This window comes from Heptranchias perlo, chromosome 3, assembly GCF_035084215.1.
Source record: "Heptranchias perlo isolate sHepPer1 chromosome 3, sHepPer1.hap1, whole genome shotgun sequence".
Lineage (NCBI taxonomy): Eukaryota > Metazoa > Chordata > Chondrichthyes > Hexanchiformes > Hexanchidae > Heptranchias > Heptranchias perlo.
The window spans coordinates 31,087,954-31,104,248 of NC_090327.1; the positions used below are offsets into that span (position 1 = coordinate 31,087,954).

A 16,295-nucleotide genomic window follows, 5' to 3' on the forward strand; every position below is an offset into this window, starting at 1 on the left:
AGCAGAGTTTTGGATGAGCTCAAGTTTATGGAGGGTGGATGATGAGATGTCAGCCCGGAGGGCATTGGAATAGTTGAGTCTGGAAGTAACAAAAGCTTGGATGATAGTTTCAGCAGAAGATAAACTGAGGCAGGGGCAGAGTTGGGCGATGTTACGGAAGCAGAAATAGGCAGTCTTTGTGATGGAGAGGATATGGGTTCTGAATCACACTTCAAGGTCAAATTGGATGCAGAGGTTACAAACAGTCTGTTTCAGCCTGAGACAGTGGCCAGGGAGGGGGACGGAATCAGTGGCTACGGAAAGGAGTTCGTGGCAGGGGCCGAAGACAGTGGCTTCGGTCTTCCCAATGTTTAATTGGTGGAAACGGCGGCTCATCAAGGACTGGATGTCGGACAAGCAGTCTGACAACAAAGAGACAGTGGAGAGGTCAAGGAAGTTGGTGGTAATGTAGAGTTAGCGTCATGTCTTCGGATGATGTCACCGAGGGGCAGCATATAAATGAGGAAGAAATGGGGGCCAAGGATAGATCCTTGGGGGACTCCGAGGTAACTATGCGGGGACGGGAAGAAAAGCCAGTACAGGAGATTCTCTGGCTACGACTGGATAGGTAAGAATGGAACCAGGCGAGTGCAGTCCCACCCAGCTCTACAACAGAGGAGAGGCGTTGGAGGAGGTTGGTGTGGCCAACCATGCAAAAGGCTGCAGAGAGGTCGAGAAGGATGAGAAGGGATAATGCACCACAGACACAGAGGATGCCATTTGTGATTTTGATTAGTGCAGTTTCAGTGCTGTGGCAGGGTTGGAATCCTGATATAAAGAAAATATTCCATATCCCTGCAAAGATATCCGTCACTAAAATACAAGCAAAATACTGCGGATGTTGGAAATCTGAAATAAAAACAGAAAATGCTGGAGAAGCTCAGCAAGTCAGGCAGCATAAACACCTCTGCTCTGTCCGCAAGCATGACCCTGACCTGCTGGTCACTTGCCATTTTAATTCCCCGTCCCACTCCAACTGTGACCTCTCTGTCCTCAACCTCTTACACTGTTCCAATGAAGCTCAACGTAAGCTCGAGGAACAGCACCTCATCTTTCTTTTAAGCACTTTACAACCTTCCGGTCTCAACATTGATTTCAATAACTTCAGATCATAACCACTGCTCCCATTTTTTCGGTCAGCTAGTGCTGGTAATGGTTCTCCTGCTGCCATTTACAGCTACTCCTGATCAATCTTTTGTTTCTTAACCTGTCCCATTACCACCCTTCTTGCCTTGCATCATCATCCCTTTTGTCATTTAATCACTCCTGCCCTCTATCGCAGACCTTCCCTTTAGTTCTTTCCTCCCCTCCCCTTCCCTCCCCCCCTTCCCTGGCTCTGTACTTGCTCAAAAACGTTAACTCTTTTGACATCTTCCAGTTCTGACGAAAGGTCATCGACCTGAAACGTTGACTCTGTTTCTTTGTCCACAGATGCTGCCTGAGCTTCTCCAGCATTTTCTGTTTTTATTTAAGATATCCTTCACATTGAATGTAAAATTTTTCCTCAAGAATTAGATTTTTAAAATAAAATTAAATGGTTCATAATGATTTGGAACCACGAATTTACCATAGCTGTAGTGCGGTTGATTGCAAGGCAAAATGTTCACATTCGCTGATTGTCATCAGGAACAACAAATTACACATTTAATTGAGGAGATTGAAATCTTTGATTAAAAACACTCATTGGCTTTCAGCAGCTGCTTTCCTTTTTGCTTTAAAATTCTGTCTCTTTGCTGCGTGTGATTAAAATGAAAAGCTGATGTTACGCAGCCTCCCAGAGTAAATGCAGCAAGTGTCAGGAGGGTCAGTAACCAGAGGACACAGATTTAAGATAATTGGCAAAAGATTCAGGAGAGACATTTGGAGACATGAGGAGACATTTTTTTAAGCAGCGAGTTGTTACAATCTGGAAGGCACTGCCTCGAAAGGTGGTGGAAGCAGATTCAACAGTAACTTTCAAAAGGGAGTTGGATATATACTTGAAAAGGGAAAAATTTGCAGGGCTATGGAGAAAGAGCAAGGGAGTGGGACTAATTGGATAGCTCTTTCAAAGAGGCGGTACAGGCAAGATGGGCCGAATGGCCTCCTTGCTTGCTGTAAGATTCTATGATGTTTCCAGTACTTGGTTTTTAAAAAAATTTCTCCTTATTATATTTCTAATTTTAAAATGAAATGTCACCATTTTGATTCCATTTTATATTAGATAAAGGTTGGAATGCACTGACCCAGAGAGACATAACCTCCAGTGCAAAGATACAAATCTTGAGTTATTCTGCACTGTAGATGCTCAGAGACACTTTCTGTCAACATCTCCAGATATGAGACTCCAAACAGATTTAGTTAGTGGTTTCTGCAAGTATATGGACCTATTTTTCTTTCATTGAATTCTTTTTGATGTTTATTAACTTGAGTGATCTTGGCACAGAGAAATAGAACATGTTTCTTATTTTGGGATTCTAATGTCAGCATTGAGTACTCCCAGGTTAGGTACGGCATGGGTGAGATGCAGAACAAAGCTCAGGTACTGTCCCATAATTTACATCCGGGTCTGGTGGAGCATGGGTAAGATATAGAATAAAGCTCCTTAAATTCTACCCCATCAACTGCTGCAAGTCTGGTACAGCATAAGTGAGGTGTAGAGTAAAACTCACTCTAATCTACCCCATCAAGAACTCCCAGCGCTGATACAGCATGGGTGAGATGCAGAGTAAAGTTGCATCTAATTTTCCCCAGCAACATGCCTCAGTCTCGACCTCATGTCCCTTTGTGACACTATTCATTTCCCACATGAGTCATTCTGAGCAAGACTGTCAATTTAGTACCAATTAGTGCCCATACCCATAGAAACATAGGTTGTGACTGCCCAAGAGGAAGGTGAAATGTTAAAGTCTAATTTTACAAAAATATTTGGGAAGTACTGTGCTTCTGACTTGGACATACATCACCGTTCCTTCATCATCGGACATGTAACACCTGTCCTTTCACATCCACCCTTCCCACCGTCCAGGGCCTCAAACACTTCTTCCAGGTGACACAGCAATTTATTTGTACATCTTCCAACTTAGTATATTGTATTTGCTGCTCACGATGCGGTCTCCTCTACATTGGGCAAACTAAATGCAGATTGGGTGATCACGTTGCTGAACACTTCCGTTCAGTCCACAAGCGTGACCCTGAGCTTCTGATCGCTTGCCACTTCAATTCTCCATCGCACTCCCACTCTGACCTGTCTGTCCTCAGCCTCCTACAGATTTCCAATGAAGCTTGAGGAACAGCACCCTCATCTTTCTATTAGGCAGCTTCCAGCCTTCCAGCCTTAACATTGAGTTTAACAACCTTGGATCTTAACCATCACTTCCATTTTCTCGGACAGCAGGTGGAGGATGGCTGCACCAGAGCCACTGGGAGTAGAGGAAGTGTGGGCCGGGGCTTGGGGTGGGGATCTCCTATCAATTCACGGCCTATGAGAGCCTTTTCCTCTTTGCCAGATTTTCCATGCATCTCACCCCTCTATTCTGCTGTAACCATTTACACCTCCTCTGGGCCCATCTTTCGTTTCTTTACCTGTCCCATTACCACCCTCCTTGCCTTGCACCATCATCCCTTTTGTCATTTAATCACTCCTGCCCGCCACCCTATCACAGATCTTCCCTTTTGTTTTTCCCACACCCTTTTTCTCCTGGCCCTGCACTTGCTTAAAAACTGTTAATCTCTAACATCTTTCGGTTCTGATAAAAAGTTATCGAGCTGAAACGTTAACTCTGTTTCTCTCTCTACAGATGCTGCCTGACCTGCTGAGTGTTTTCCAGCATTTTCTGTTTTTATTTCAGATTTCCAGCATCTGCAGTATTTTGCTTTTGATTTAGAATATTAAAATTGTTTACCCAATAAATTTGGTTATGTGCATAAGTTATGAAGCAGTGTAACTTACCAATGTCATGTAGGTCAGGGAGAGAGGATGCTGGGATATCTGCAAGCTGTATTCTCCAAGTAACAGTTACTCCTAAACGGTCCATGCTCAAACATCCAACTGATACAGTCGAGTCATCACAGACTGGGACCAACACTGTTTCCCCAGGAACAGCCACCTAAGAGGAGACAGGAATATTCAGTGTTCGCACTTTTACTGCTATGTTTACCCTTGTATTCATTTGATGGTTTTCCTTTGTTTCTAAAAAACTGAATTCAAATTCTCAACTGCCACGATGGGATTTGAACTCACATTTTTTGGATCATTAGTCTAGGCCTCCAGATTGCTAGTCCAGTATTACAATCACTGTACTATCCGCCTGTGCGCTCATGTTCACTGAGAACTGGGTAGGGGTGAGCAGAATCAAGCTGTACTTTCCTGCCCATTAGCAACCTGATCCTACGTTCCCAGATAGCAGGCGAGACAGTGATGTATGTGATAGGCTCACTATCATATTCATCAGTCCAGGTGACCTGGAAGGAGATGGGACTTGCTGGCCTTTGGGGGAAATCAAATATTCAGTCCGTTCTGCAGGTAGTTGGGACTGGCTAGCCTTAGGGGTGTACTAGCCCAACTCTTTTATGTAGGAACATCGGAGCATAGGAACAGGAGTAGGCCATTCAGCCCCTCATCATTCAAAGAGATCATGACTAATCTGTATCCTAACTCCACCTGCCCACCTTGGCTTCAAATCCCTTAATATCCTTGACTAGCAAAAATCTATCGAACTCAGCTTTAAAATTATTAATTAAGCTAGCATCTACTGCTTTTTATGGGACAGAGTTACACACTTCTTCACCCTTTGCATGAAGAAATGTTTCTTAACTTCTCTCCGTAAAGCATTTAAAAGTTATTTAACTTTGTTCTAGGAATGGGGAAAAACAGCTCGGGTTCCTGCTGCTGATCATTATCCAGTGATCTTTGCCGCAAAATGTAAATGTTCAGACATTGGGTGGGGTCAGAACCAAGCTCGGATGTCAAATAGTCTGTCAGCACTCAGCACTAGGGCTCATATGTGAGGTACCAAAGGGCTGCCAACCCCCATGTAACCACAACCAAGGCAACATCTTCAGAAGAAAAGAGAAAATTGGAAAACAAATGGTATATTGTTATATAAGTACCTGAATGTGACAGAATCCTCTAGCCCTCAGATCATCTGTGATGAAGATTTTAAATGCCTTCAGTAATCCCGAATAATCACTGCTACATGTTTTCCCAGAAGGCAATAGGAGCTGAAACTGCATCTGGGCCTGAGCCACTTGGAATACTTGGATTTCTGTGAGGTAAAACAGATCAAAAATCTTCACAAAGGATTTTTTCTAAAATCACTTTTCTAAACCATACCTTTTATTTTTCCTCTTACGATGAAATTCCCTACGGGATATTGCTGGAAGGTTCCATCATGTTGTATTTGATTCTTGTCATTGGGGGCACTGTACCAAATGTCTCCATTGAAATATGTTGTATTGTTGTAGTCTCAATTCCTACCACTAGGGGTGTTAATTTCAACACAGAAATAGAACTACATAGAAGTTACAATACAGAAACAGGCCATTCGACTCAACCAGTCCTTGTCAGTGTTTACCCTCCATGTGAGCAAATAGTTCTATCTCATTTATCCACCCTGTTCCCTATCTCATTTATCCCTTCAAGCCCTGTTCCTTCATTCACCTATCCAATCTAAAAGTTGACAGTTTCTGCATCAACCACTAACCCTGGAAGTAAATTCCACAGCCTCATAACTCTCTGTGTAAAGAAGTTTCTCCTGCCCTCTGTTCTAAATCTCTTACATTTAATCTTGTATCTATGGTTGTCAATGCTGCTCCACGATCAGATGTGTGGTTCTGTGGGCCAGCACTGATCACGGTTAATATTTCCTTTCTCCCCATGAAATGTCCTGTGCCATCCGGGCATGAAGTTATCCAGAGAAATTCTATACATATCCAATATATTTTTGTTCAAAAGATCATTAGGAATTTAAGAATTTTTAGGAACAAGAAAAGGCCATTAGGCCTGCGGACCAGTTTCTGTGCTATAGATTCCATGTTACATAATTCTATGTAACAAATTTAATGTAAATGGGTTTTTGCAAATAGGATTTGAGCATTTTACCCACATGATCACTACCAGCAGTGATCACTAATATTGGCTGACTCATAATCACTTCTGTGTGAGAGTAGATGCTAACTTGTGATGTACAATTTGTTACTTTGGTTATCAAGTACTGAGGGTACAAACAGCGAATGTCTTTTATCCCACAATCCTGTCATTTTCTCAGAAGAACATGAACTCCTGGGTGAGCATAGAGCAAAGACTGCCTTTATATAAAAAACAACCGAGCTCCTGTGATCACACAGTTGGTAAATGCCACACCCAGTATAGTACTGAGTCAAGCTAAGGAGGGGAAAATCCGTCTTTGTACCCAAGCATTTTTTAGTGGCCCCCTCCGCACCCCCACCACCCTTTGGATAACATGCATGGTTGGACATTAGGTGAGGACAGGATAAAGCTTAACTGTGATGCTCTCCATAGCGTGGTGAAGAATAGCTCCTTAATTGAGGTACCAGAGGGCTGTTGGCTCCAATGGAACTGAATGCCACAAAGCCTTCAGAGACAAAAAGAGCAAGAAAATTTTGGTGAAAGACCAAACTCCCCTGTATCTTATGCACATAGGGGACTGGAGATGCGTGGACACTTGGCCACAGCACTTAAACAAGCCTACATTTTATAGATAGGTTGCATGATTATTTAAGATATATGGTATGCTTTATATTTAAGGTGTCAACCTCGCCTCTGAGTCAGAAGTTGTTGGTTCAAGTCCCACTCCAGAGACTTCAGCACATAATCTAAGCCAACACTTCAATGCAGTACTGAGGGAGTGCTGCTCTGTTGGAGGTGTCATTTTTTAGATGAGATGTTAGATCAAGGCCGGACCTAATCTCTCAGATGGGCTAAAAAGATCCCATGGCACAATTTGAAGAAGAGCAGGGGAGTCCTTCTGGTGTCCTGGCCAATATTTATTCTTCAACCATCATCACTAAAACAGATTATCTGGACATTATCACATTGCTGTTTCTGGGACCTTGCTGTGTGCAATTTGGCTGCCGCATTTTCTCCATTACAACAGTGACTACACTTCAAAAGTACTTAATAGTCTGTAAAGCGCTTTGGGATATCCTGAGGTACTGAAAGGTGCTATATAAATGTAAGTTCTGTTTTCTTCTATATACAGACAAGATAAACAATGTGGCCACTATAGTCATTTGTTTTCAAATCTCACTCCTCTGCTATTTAGCTGTCCTATGCCAGCTGTTCGATTGTAGAAGAAACTAGTCTCCAACTAGCTACTCACCTAGCTACCTGGATAGAAACAGACAGAAGTTGATCAAAAAATATTTGGGAAATGATGATGCTTCTGCTGCTGGGAATAGTGGGTGGGGGAATGTTGTCTCTAGAGGGTAACAGCTCAAGGTTGAAGCATGGAGATGTGATGATTGGTGATGTATGAATATTCCGCAGTCTTGTTTAATTAGTTTTGAAGATTAAAGACTGCTTATGCAAAATGTTCCCAGAGGAGATTAAAGGGATGGAGTAGAGTCCTTGATAAGATAAGTTGTAGTTAGTCTGTGGAAGGGATGAGCTTGAGGGACCGAACGGCTTTTGCTTGTTCATTGATTTCATATGTTCTTATGACACGACTGAAACCAGGAACTAACTTCCTGTTTGTGGAGATCAGAAACTGACTATTAACAATCACGTAGCCAAAGTGATAGTTTAAACTTGCATGTTGGTTGTTATTTGAGTGACTGCAGTAGTCAACCTTCAAAATAAAAATATGGTAGCCATGACCACCAAAATAGCGGGAAAAATTAGAGAACTGGTAAACGTTCAAGAAAAGTAATAATGCTCCCTAAGTACTTACTCTGACAGGCCTTTGGATGTGGGAATTCTGTAATCCAGATACCATTCTGTATGTTGCACACAAACCTTCTCCCATCGAATGCACTGTGGTATCCTTGACGACATATCAGCTGGCAATGTTGCAGAGACTGACCACTGGGTACATCATCACATAAAACGATGCCACCTGATACAGCATGGGCTTTGAAGGGAAGTGCACACTGTGGGCCTGGGAAAACAAAACACTTTGAGAGATTGGGAACCCCTTAATCAGATCTCTGATAAAAAAAAACACATACCTATTACAATTACAGAAAGATGGGGCAGAATTTCTCAGAGGGTTATCCCCATTTCCCATCATGATTGTGCTGTTCCGTCGGGGTATTTGCCCAACTTACACCGGGAGATTGGGAGAATCCCCACAAAATTCTACACGAATATGTTCTGTCTTTGTATATGATGCAAACACAGTAAATAGTACAATTCCTTGGACTTAAAGCAGAAGGTAACTCCAGAGTAAGTTTCATCACTGCTATGTAATCGGCCATAGATTTCTCTAATAAATACGTAATTATAAAGTTTCTGTACCATCACTGACAGGTCATGACCCTTAGAGTCAATTACAGATAGATACCCCATAACGCTCAATACAAACATATATCCATAAAATCCACTGCAGGTAGGTATCTAATCACCTCCATGAGGGTGAATCACTGATAGGTCCACACGTATCATCCATCGCCGATTGGCCTACTCCTGCTCCTATTTCTTATGTTCTTATAATTTAGATTTGAGGTTAGGATCAGATCAGCCATGATCTTATTAAATGGCGGAGCAGGCTCGAAGGGCCGATTGGCCTACTCCTGCTCCTATTTCTTATGTTCTTATCTCCACCCCTGCCTCAGCCCATCTGCTGTTGAAACACTCATCCATACTTTTGTTACCTCCAGACTCAACTATTCCTATGCTCACCTGGCTGGCCTCCCGTCTTCCACCCTCCATAAACTTAAGCTCATCCAAAACGCTGCTGCCCGTATCCCAACTCGCACCAAGTTCTGTTCACCCTTCACCTCTGTGCTCATGACCTACATTGGTTTCCAGTCCCTGTTCGCCTCCATTTTAAAATTCTTATCCTCGTGTTCAAATCCCTTCATGGACTTGCCCCTCCCTATCTTTATAACCTCCTCCAGCCCCACAATCCTCCGAGAACTCTGCATTCCTCCAACTCTGACCTCTTGTCCATCCCCCACTCCCTTCACCCTACCATTGGTGACTGTGCCTTCAGCTATCTAGACCCTAAGTTCTGGAATTCCCTCCCTAAATCTCTCAGCCTCCCCACCTCTCTTTTCTCCTTTAAGATAAAAAAAGAAACTTAAATTTCTTCTCGAGATGGAAGAAAGATCCCACCCCTCTTCTCATTCTCTGTCGATCCTTTTACTTACCTCTTTAACTTACCTCTTTGACCAAGCTTTTGGACACCTGTCCTAATATCTCCGTCAATGGCTCAGAGTCAAATTGTGTCTGATTACACTGCTGTGAAGCACCTTGGGATGTTTTACTACATTAAAGGCGCTATATAAATGCAATGTGTTGTTGAAATTTCTCAACTTTCATGATTGCAATTGCTACCTTTGGCCACTAGGTAGCTCTGCATCACATTTCTGAATTCTTTCTGCCAACTTGGTCATCATCTTGATTTCTGGTTCCAGAAAAATAATTTTTCAACTACATTCAGTTTGTTTTTAACTTTTTCTGCGATAACTTTCCATTATTTCTCCAAACCTCTCACTGGTTTTTCTTCAGCTCCTCTCCTTCTCTTTGCTGACTCTTGCAGCTACCTGCTCCCCTTACTTTTTATGCTGTCCAGTGTTCCCCACTGTTTTCCTTACTGCTGGCATCCAAGAAAAGTTTTGCCACGCTCCTGGTCTTGCAGGGCCTAACCTGACTCAGCAAAAATTTTGAGTCCAGTCTAGGCTTGCCCAATCAGAACGGCATCTGGCCCTTCTCCCAATGTTCCCTCTTAGCTTTCTTTTCGTTATTTATTTATTTCTAAATTATACTGCTGCCTCAAGTTCCATTCCTGACTGATGGGTATTTCACCACCTTTAACCCTTTCCTATCAACTCATGGCTTTTAACCTCAATCTACCTTCCCCCTTGCCTCCAACTAACCTCTACCTTCCCCCTTTCCCCCTCAGTTCTCACTGCCCCTGTCCCCTTTTCCCCTCCCTTCCATCTATATTAATCCACAGTCATGCCCAATTTTCTATTTGATCATTTGTTATTTTCTAGAAGCCATCACAGCCTCATTAAACTCTCTCCACCATGGTACCATCGCAGCCTCATTAGATGCTCTCCACCACGGTACCATCACAGCATCATTAAATGCTCTCCACCACGGTACCATCACAGCATCATTAAATACTCTCCACCACTGTACAATCACAGCATCATTAAATGCTCTCCACCACTGTATTATCATAGCCTCATTAAATGCTCTCCACCATGGTACCATCCCAGCATGATTAAACTTTCTCCACCACGGTACCATCGCAGCCTCATTAAACTCTCTCCACCATGGTACCATCACAGCCTCATTAGATGCTCTCCACCATGGTACCATCACAGCCTCATTAGATGCTCTCCACCATGGTACCATCACAGCCTCATTAAATACTCTCCTCCACAGTCCTATCACAGCCTCATTAGATGCTCTCCACCATGGTACCATCACAGCCTCATTAGATGCTCTCCTCCACAGTCCTATCACAGCCTCATTGGATGTTTTCCACCACTCCAAAAGCTCCAGATAACTTACGTCTGCAGGCAGGTTTTGATCCAATGGTTGCGTTGACTTGTGTTTCAGGAATCTCTTCTCCATTTGTAAAGACACACCAACACCTCCCTTCCTTCTGATCACACTGTATGGCTGAAAAGGATCCATCAAACCCTTCACAGGCTGGAATGTACCCTGCCCCCACTTCCTGCTGTAACACCTGATTCTTCAGAATTTCACACCTGCTTGGACCTGGTGGTTGGAAAAGAGGGAGAAAATTAGTTTGACAGTTTGCAATTAGTTGGTTTAAGTGTTCACAAATAGGATTAGTTATGACTATTCAGCAATGGTTTCATTACTTTAAAAAGGATGTTCTGACTGTTTGCTAACTTTGATTTGATGTGGTGTAATGTTGATTTTCAATGGTTGGTTTCTCCTGCTTCTAACACTTTTTCTTGCTACACTACAAGCGTTTTATAGGGCTGATTCCCTGATTGGGCACTCCCGGTGAGGATCAACACTCACAGTGCACTGTGATTGGGAAACTGTGGGCTCACAGCCCCTGATGTACTGTGTATTTAATTTAAGTGGTTAGAATATTAGGGGTTGCAGAACACCTGATGGGAAGCCAGCCCTTATACTTGATAATTAAAAAATATAAATAATTCTCAGCGTCCCCCACTGGCCCACCAGTCACATGAGAAAGGTCTTGGTTTCCATCTGCAGCCTATGTTGTTAGATCATCTCAGGGAGAAGGTAGGAGGGCCACAATTGGCCTCAGCACCCCTGGAAATAACTTCCAGGTTCCCACACTCGATCCCCAGATAGTGACCTCTGTTGAAAAGTGGCTAACTGGGTGAGATTCCAGAGGGTACCCATGAAATATTATTCCAGTGTGAATTATTGCCTTCAATAGCAGAAAGCAGGAAAATCACGAAGTAAAAGGAAAGCCACACTCCAGGGAGTGTGGGTTAAATAATCAGCGCCATTGTGTTGGAACTGTGAATGCAGGATCAGTCCATTGACCCTGTAATTACCTGCTTAAAGATGCTGTTTCTATAACCTAAATGGCCTGGAAGCCTCAAGCATTGGATTTACTTGCTTTTCAATTTATTTGCTCAAGAAAGCCCAAAATCTCTGGATCTTGACAAGCATAATTCACAAATATTTTTGTTACAAATTTGAATATTTTCCCTGCCTCGTTCTTTCTTTTTCCAGTGAGAATAGATGGAATATCTTCAACCTCAATTATTTAAGACCCTGTCCCATCTGTGTTGCCTTTCTTTGAAATCTTCCAATGTCTCTATAATTTTTCCTAAGGGTGATGACTAAAACTAGCCGGAATACTCTAAGTGTGGCTGCACCAATGGCTTTTTGTGTCCACACAATTTCTTTAGATTTATTGTTACAACCCAAGTTTCTATTTGCCTTGGCAATTGTTCCCATTCAATTTGGCAACACTTCCATGTTTGACTAACTAACAGAGCCAATTTTTCCCATTGCGCTTCATTTAATAATCTATGGAAGCGGTATTCTTCATTATTGAGTCAGAGGTCTACTGATGTATGTCTGATTCATGGAAATCCCCAGAGTGAATGAAAGGTTAAAAAAAACATCCATTTCCCACCCTTAACATTGTCATTCCTCACTTTATGGAACATAAAAGTCATGGACAAGTCCTCCCTCTTCTTGGCCCCCTCTTCCATAAAAAAACTGCTGACTTCCAAGTGGTTCATCAAGAAGCAATCCTATGGAAAAACAGGATTCTATCATATCAGGTATCTGAGCCAGACCTGCTTGACTTTCTAGCCTAAGAGTGCAATGAAATTCTATTGCCCAATTAGCCACATGGTTGGAGGGAAGAATGCTGCTATATTCAACCCAAATGTGTGAATTATAGCTGCAAAATATCATTGATAGATATTTAATTACAGACCGTTACTCAGTCACAGTTGTGAAGCTGCTCTAATCCTATTGCACACAGCAGCCCCTACTGTCTATTGCAGGTTTATCGACAGTACTCTGTAGATTGTTGCCTGCTACACTGCACACATTATTCTGAGCAAAATTCTTCCTGGCTCTACGAGCTTACTTCTGTACAGGTTGAAGAGAAACTGAGGGGAAAGAATCCATCACTAAATCTTACTTACAACCCGCTGCTATCCTGAGTGCAGAATATTAATCTACCAATGTGTTAAGTACCAAGTGAATCTTTTCCCATCACTGGAAGAAACATCCCTTCATGATGGAACTGGCCATTTTATAAATAATTAGCCAGCGATTTAGTTAGCGATGACATGACCAAGTTTGGTCAAAACGGAAATATCTTTATCTCGCCCTTGACCAACCTCACCCGAAAATCACCAAGAAAAAATTGGCCAGCTCATTCATATAATCTGTGTCAGTTTGGCTCAGCTAGTTGGAAAGCTGTGGTTTCAAGTTCATAACCTAAATTGACTCTCCAGTGAGTCACTAAGGCATTACTGCATTTTTGGAGATTTCATCCTCCAGATGAGATGTTAAATTAATACCCCATCTGCATGTTCAGGTGGATGTTGAAGATTCCATGGTATTATTTGAAATAGAGCAGAGAGTTTTCCTAGTGTTCCAGCCAAAGATCCACCCTCAGACAATATCATAAAAAACTTCTCAAGGGCAATTAGGGATAAATGCTGGCCTTGCCAGCGACACCCACATCCCATGAATGAGTAAAAAAAAGTTAACTGTCGACTTGTCTCATTCCCCTGCTCTTTCTTGGGGTCCAGTATCTTCCTCTCTTTTAAAGGTTCATCTACTCTTCACTTATATGGTGTAATAGCCTCATGTCTCAACTACTCCGTTGTGACAAAGCATTTCATGCTCCAGCAACTATTACAGCACAAGAACAGGTCACTTGGCCCATCAAATCTACACCATTGCTTGTTCTCATTCCTACTTCAGTGTAGTACTGAGGGACTGCTGCACTGTCAGAACTGCTGTCTTTTTAAGGAGACATTAAACCGAGACCCCGTTTGCTCTCTCAGGTGGATGTAAAAGATCCCATGAAACCATTTGAAGAAGAGTGGGGGATTCTCTTGATGTGCTGGTCAACATTTATCCCTCAACCAACACCTAAAACAGATGATCTAATCATTATCTCATTGCTGTTTGTGGGATCTTTCTGTGGGCAAATTGGCTGCTGCATTTCCCTACATTACCCTTCAAAAGTACTTAACTGGCTATAAAGCACTTTGGGACATCCTGAGGTCGTGAAAGGTGCTATATAAATGCATGCTCTTTTTTTATTGCTACACAAGTCATGGAGTCCAATATTACTCTCTTACTAGATCCTTACATCATTTAATACCCCCCTTTTTCAAACATCTAACTAATTCTCTTTCAAAATAATTTATGGACTCTAACCATTCTAACCATTACACATTCTAACCACACTCCGTGCCTCTCAATGGTCACCCTCTCTACCAGACGGTGCAGCCACATGCACTGTCCTCCCCAATTGTTAGTAATTGTTATTGTTAGACGATGCAACAAATCCAGGAATTATTCTGGGAAATAATGTGGCCAATCCGCATCCTCAGTTTTATACCCGGACGGCAAGTTTGAAATACACCATAAAGTCATAGAATCTTACAGCACAGAAGGAGGCCATACTGGTGGATTTCAACTCCACATTCCTCACTTCCTCACCATATCCATCAATCCCTTCTTTCCCTAGATACATATATAGAATTATAGAATCATACAACACAGAAGGAGGCCATTTGGCCCATCGTGCCTGTGCCGGCTCTTTGAAAGAGCTATCCAATTAGACCGACTCCCCTGCTCTTTCCTCATAGCCCTTCAAATTTCTCCTTTTCAATTATTTATCCAATTCCCTTTTGAAAGTTACTGTTAAATCTGCTTCCACCACCCTTTCAGGCAGTGCATTCCAGATCATAACTACTCGCTGCATAAAAAAAATTCTCCTCATCTCCCCTCTGGTTCTTTTGCCAATTATTTTAAATCTGTGTCCTCTGGTTACAGACCCACCTGCCAGTGGAAACAGTTTCTCCTTATTTACTCTATCAAGACCTCTCATAATTTTGAATAACTCTATCAAATCTCCCCTTAAACTTATTTGTTCTAAGGAGAGCAATCCCAGCTTTTCTAGTCTCTCCACATAACTGAGGACCCTCATCCCTGCTACCATTTTGGTAAATCTCCTCTGCACCCTCGCCAAGGCCTTAACATGCTTCCTAAGGTGCGATGCCCAGAATTGGACACAATACCCCAGCTGATGCCTAACCAGTATTTATAAAGGTTTAGCATAATTTTCTTGCTTTTGTATTCTATGCCTCTATTTATAAAGCCAAGGATCCCGTATGCTATTTTAACAGCCTTATCATACATTGTGTTGGAGTGGTGATATACCATGCCATCATTATGCCTCCTTTTCCTGTGTTGTCATTTTGTAACTAAATTGATCTAAATTTTCCCCATTCTGTTCTATCCGGGCTGCCCACGCTGGGTAGAACAGGTGCCACCTAAAACTACGTATAAATTTCATTGCACCATAATTTAGTGGTGAAGTACCATCACTTGATGCCATGGAGTGGTAGGATGTGAGTTTATCTGATACCTTCCATATTCGTGAATAACCAATCTCAGTCACGCTGCAAAGACAGGCCAGGCCCTTCCCTACTGGAAGGGAAGGAAAATCAAAAGCAGAGTGTTTAGAAAGCCAGTGTTGTGCATCTCCTAGCTGGCAGTTCAGAGTGACATTGCCAGAGACTGCGAGGAAGTCTTATCATGTCTGATATGTGGCACCTAGAAATCAGAAGGAGCTTTGCACCAAAGTATAAATCAGTATCTAAACTACATTTAGGAATTTCATTCTTGCACGGTCTCCAACCTCACACAGCCTCACAGTGCCCAATCCCAATAACTGTACTTACACTGTGGATGTCCATCTGAATCTGTTACAGTCAGTTGAAAAGCTTTCCCTGTCACCGGGTCAATGCACCAGGCCTTACCATTCCCAGAGTTTGACCACTGCAAGACACTGTATTCACCCGTCTGCAAAACAAAACGCAAACAACACCAAGTAAAGGTGACAGGCAGGTAAAATATGAGGCACACTGTAAATTTTGAAATCTACTTTTGGTACATTTACATTTTTAAACTGTTCGGTGGAAAATTAATTGCTATTTTATCGTGTCCAGTTTCCTCCTCTATTCAGATAGGTGGTGTCCATAACACAACATATCAATAGGTCTTGTCCTTCACCGAGCTCTCTCAGTTCAGAAAAGAAAATACATGTAGCTTTATTTGGGGTACAAATACATGTAAATGGGCGGTGGGAGAGGAACTGAGTGGGATAGTGGGCTAGCGCAGTCCTTTCAACACTAGAAGCTTAGAATCATAGAAAATTTATGGACAAAAGGAGGCCATTCGGCCCATTGTGTCCGCACCAGCCGAAAATGAGCCACCCAGCCTAATCCCACTTTCCAGCACTTGGTCCGTAGCCTTGTAGGTCACGGCACTTCAGGTGCACATCCAGGTACTTTTCCAATGTGATGAGGGTTTCTGCCTCTACCACCCTTTCAGGCAGTGAGTTCCAGACCCCCACCAC

At 42.5% G+C, this 16,295-nt stretch overlaps 1 protein-coding gene across 1 annotated transcript in view; it reads right to left on the reverse strand.

Annotated features, from left to right (window-relative positions):
- The window catches only part of tg (thyroglobulin), a 419,486-nt gene that overhangs the window by 338,539 nt on the left and 64,652 nt on the right, over nt 1-16,295 (reverse strand). Inside the window, exons 15-19 of the mRNA XM_067976982.1 lie at nt 15,619-15,739; nt 10,727-10,936; nt 7,932-8,138; nt 5,131-5,285; nt 3,971-4,127 (exon numbers count right to left, since the gene is read on the reverse strand). Of these exons, the coding sequence (XP_067833083.1) occupies nt 3,971-4,127; nt 5,131-5,285; nt 7,932-8,138; nt 10,727-10,936; nt 15,619-15,739 (850 nt within the window). The remainder of the gene's footprint in view (nt 1-3,970; nt 4,128-5,130; nt 5,286-7,931; nt 8,139-10,726; nt 10,937-15,618; nt 15,740-16,295) is intronic.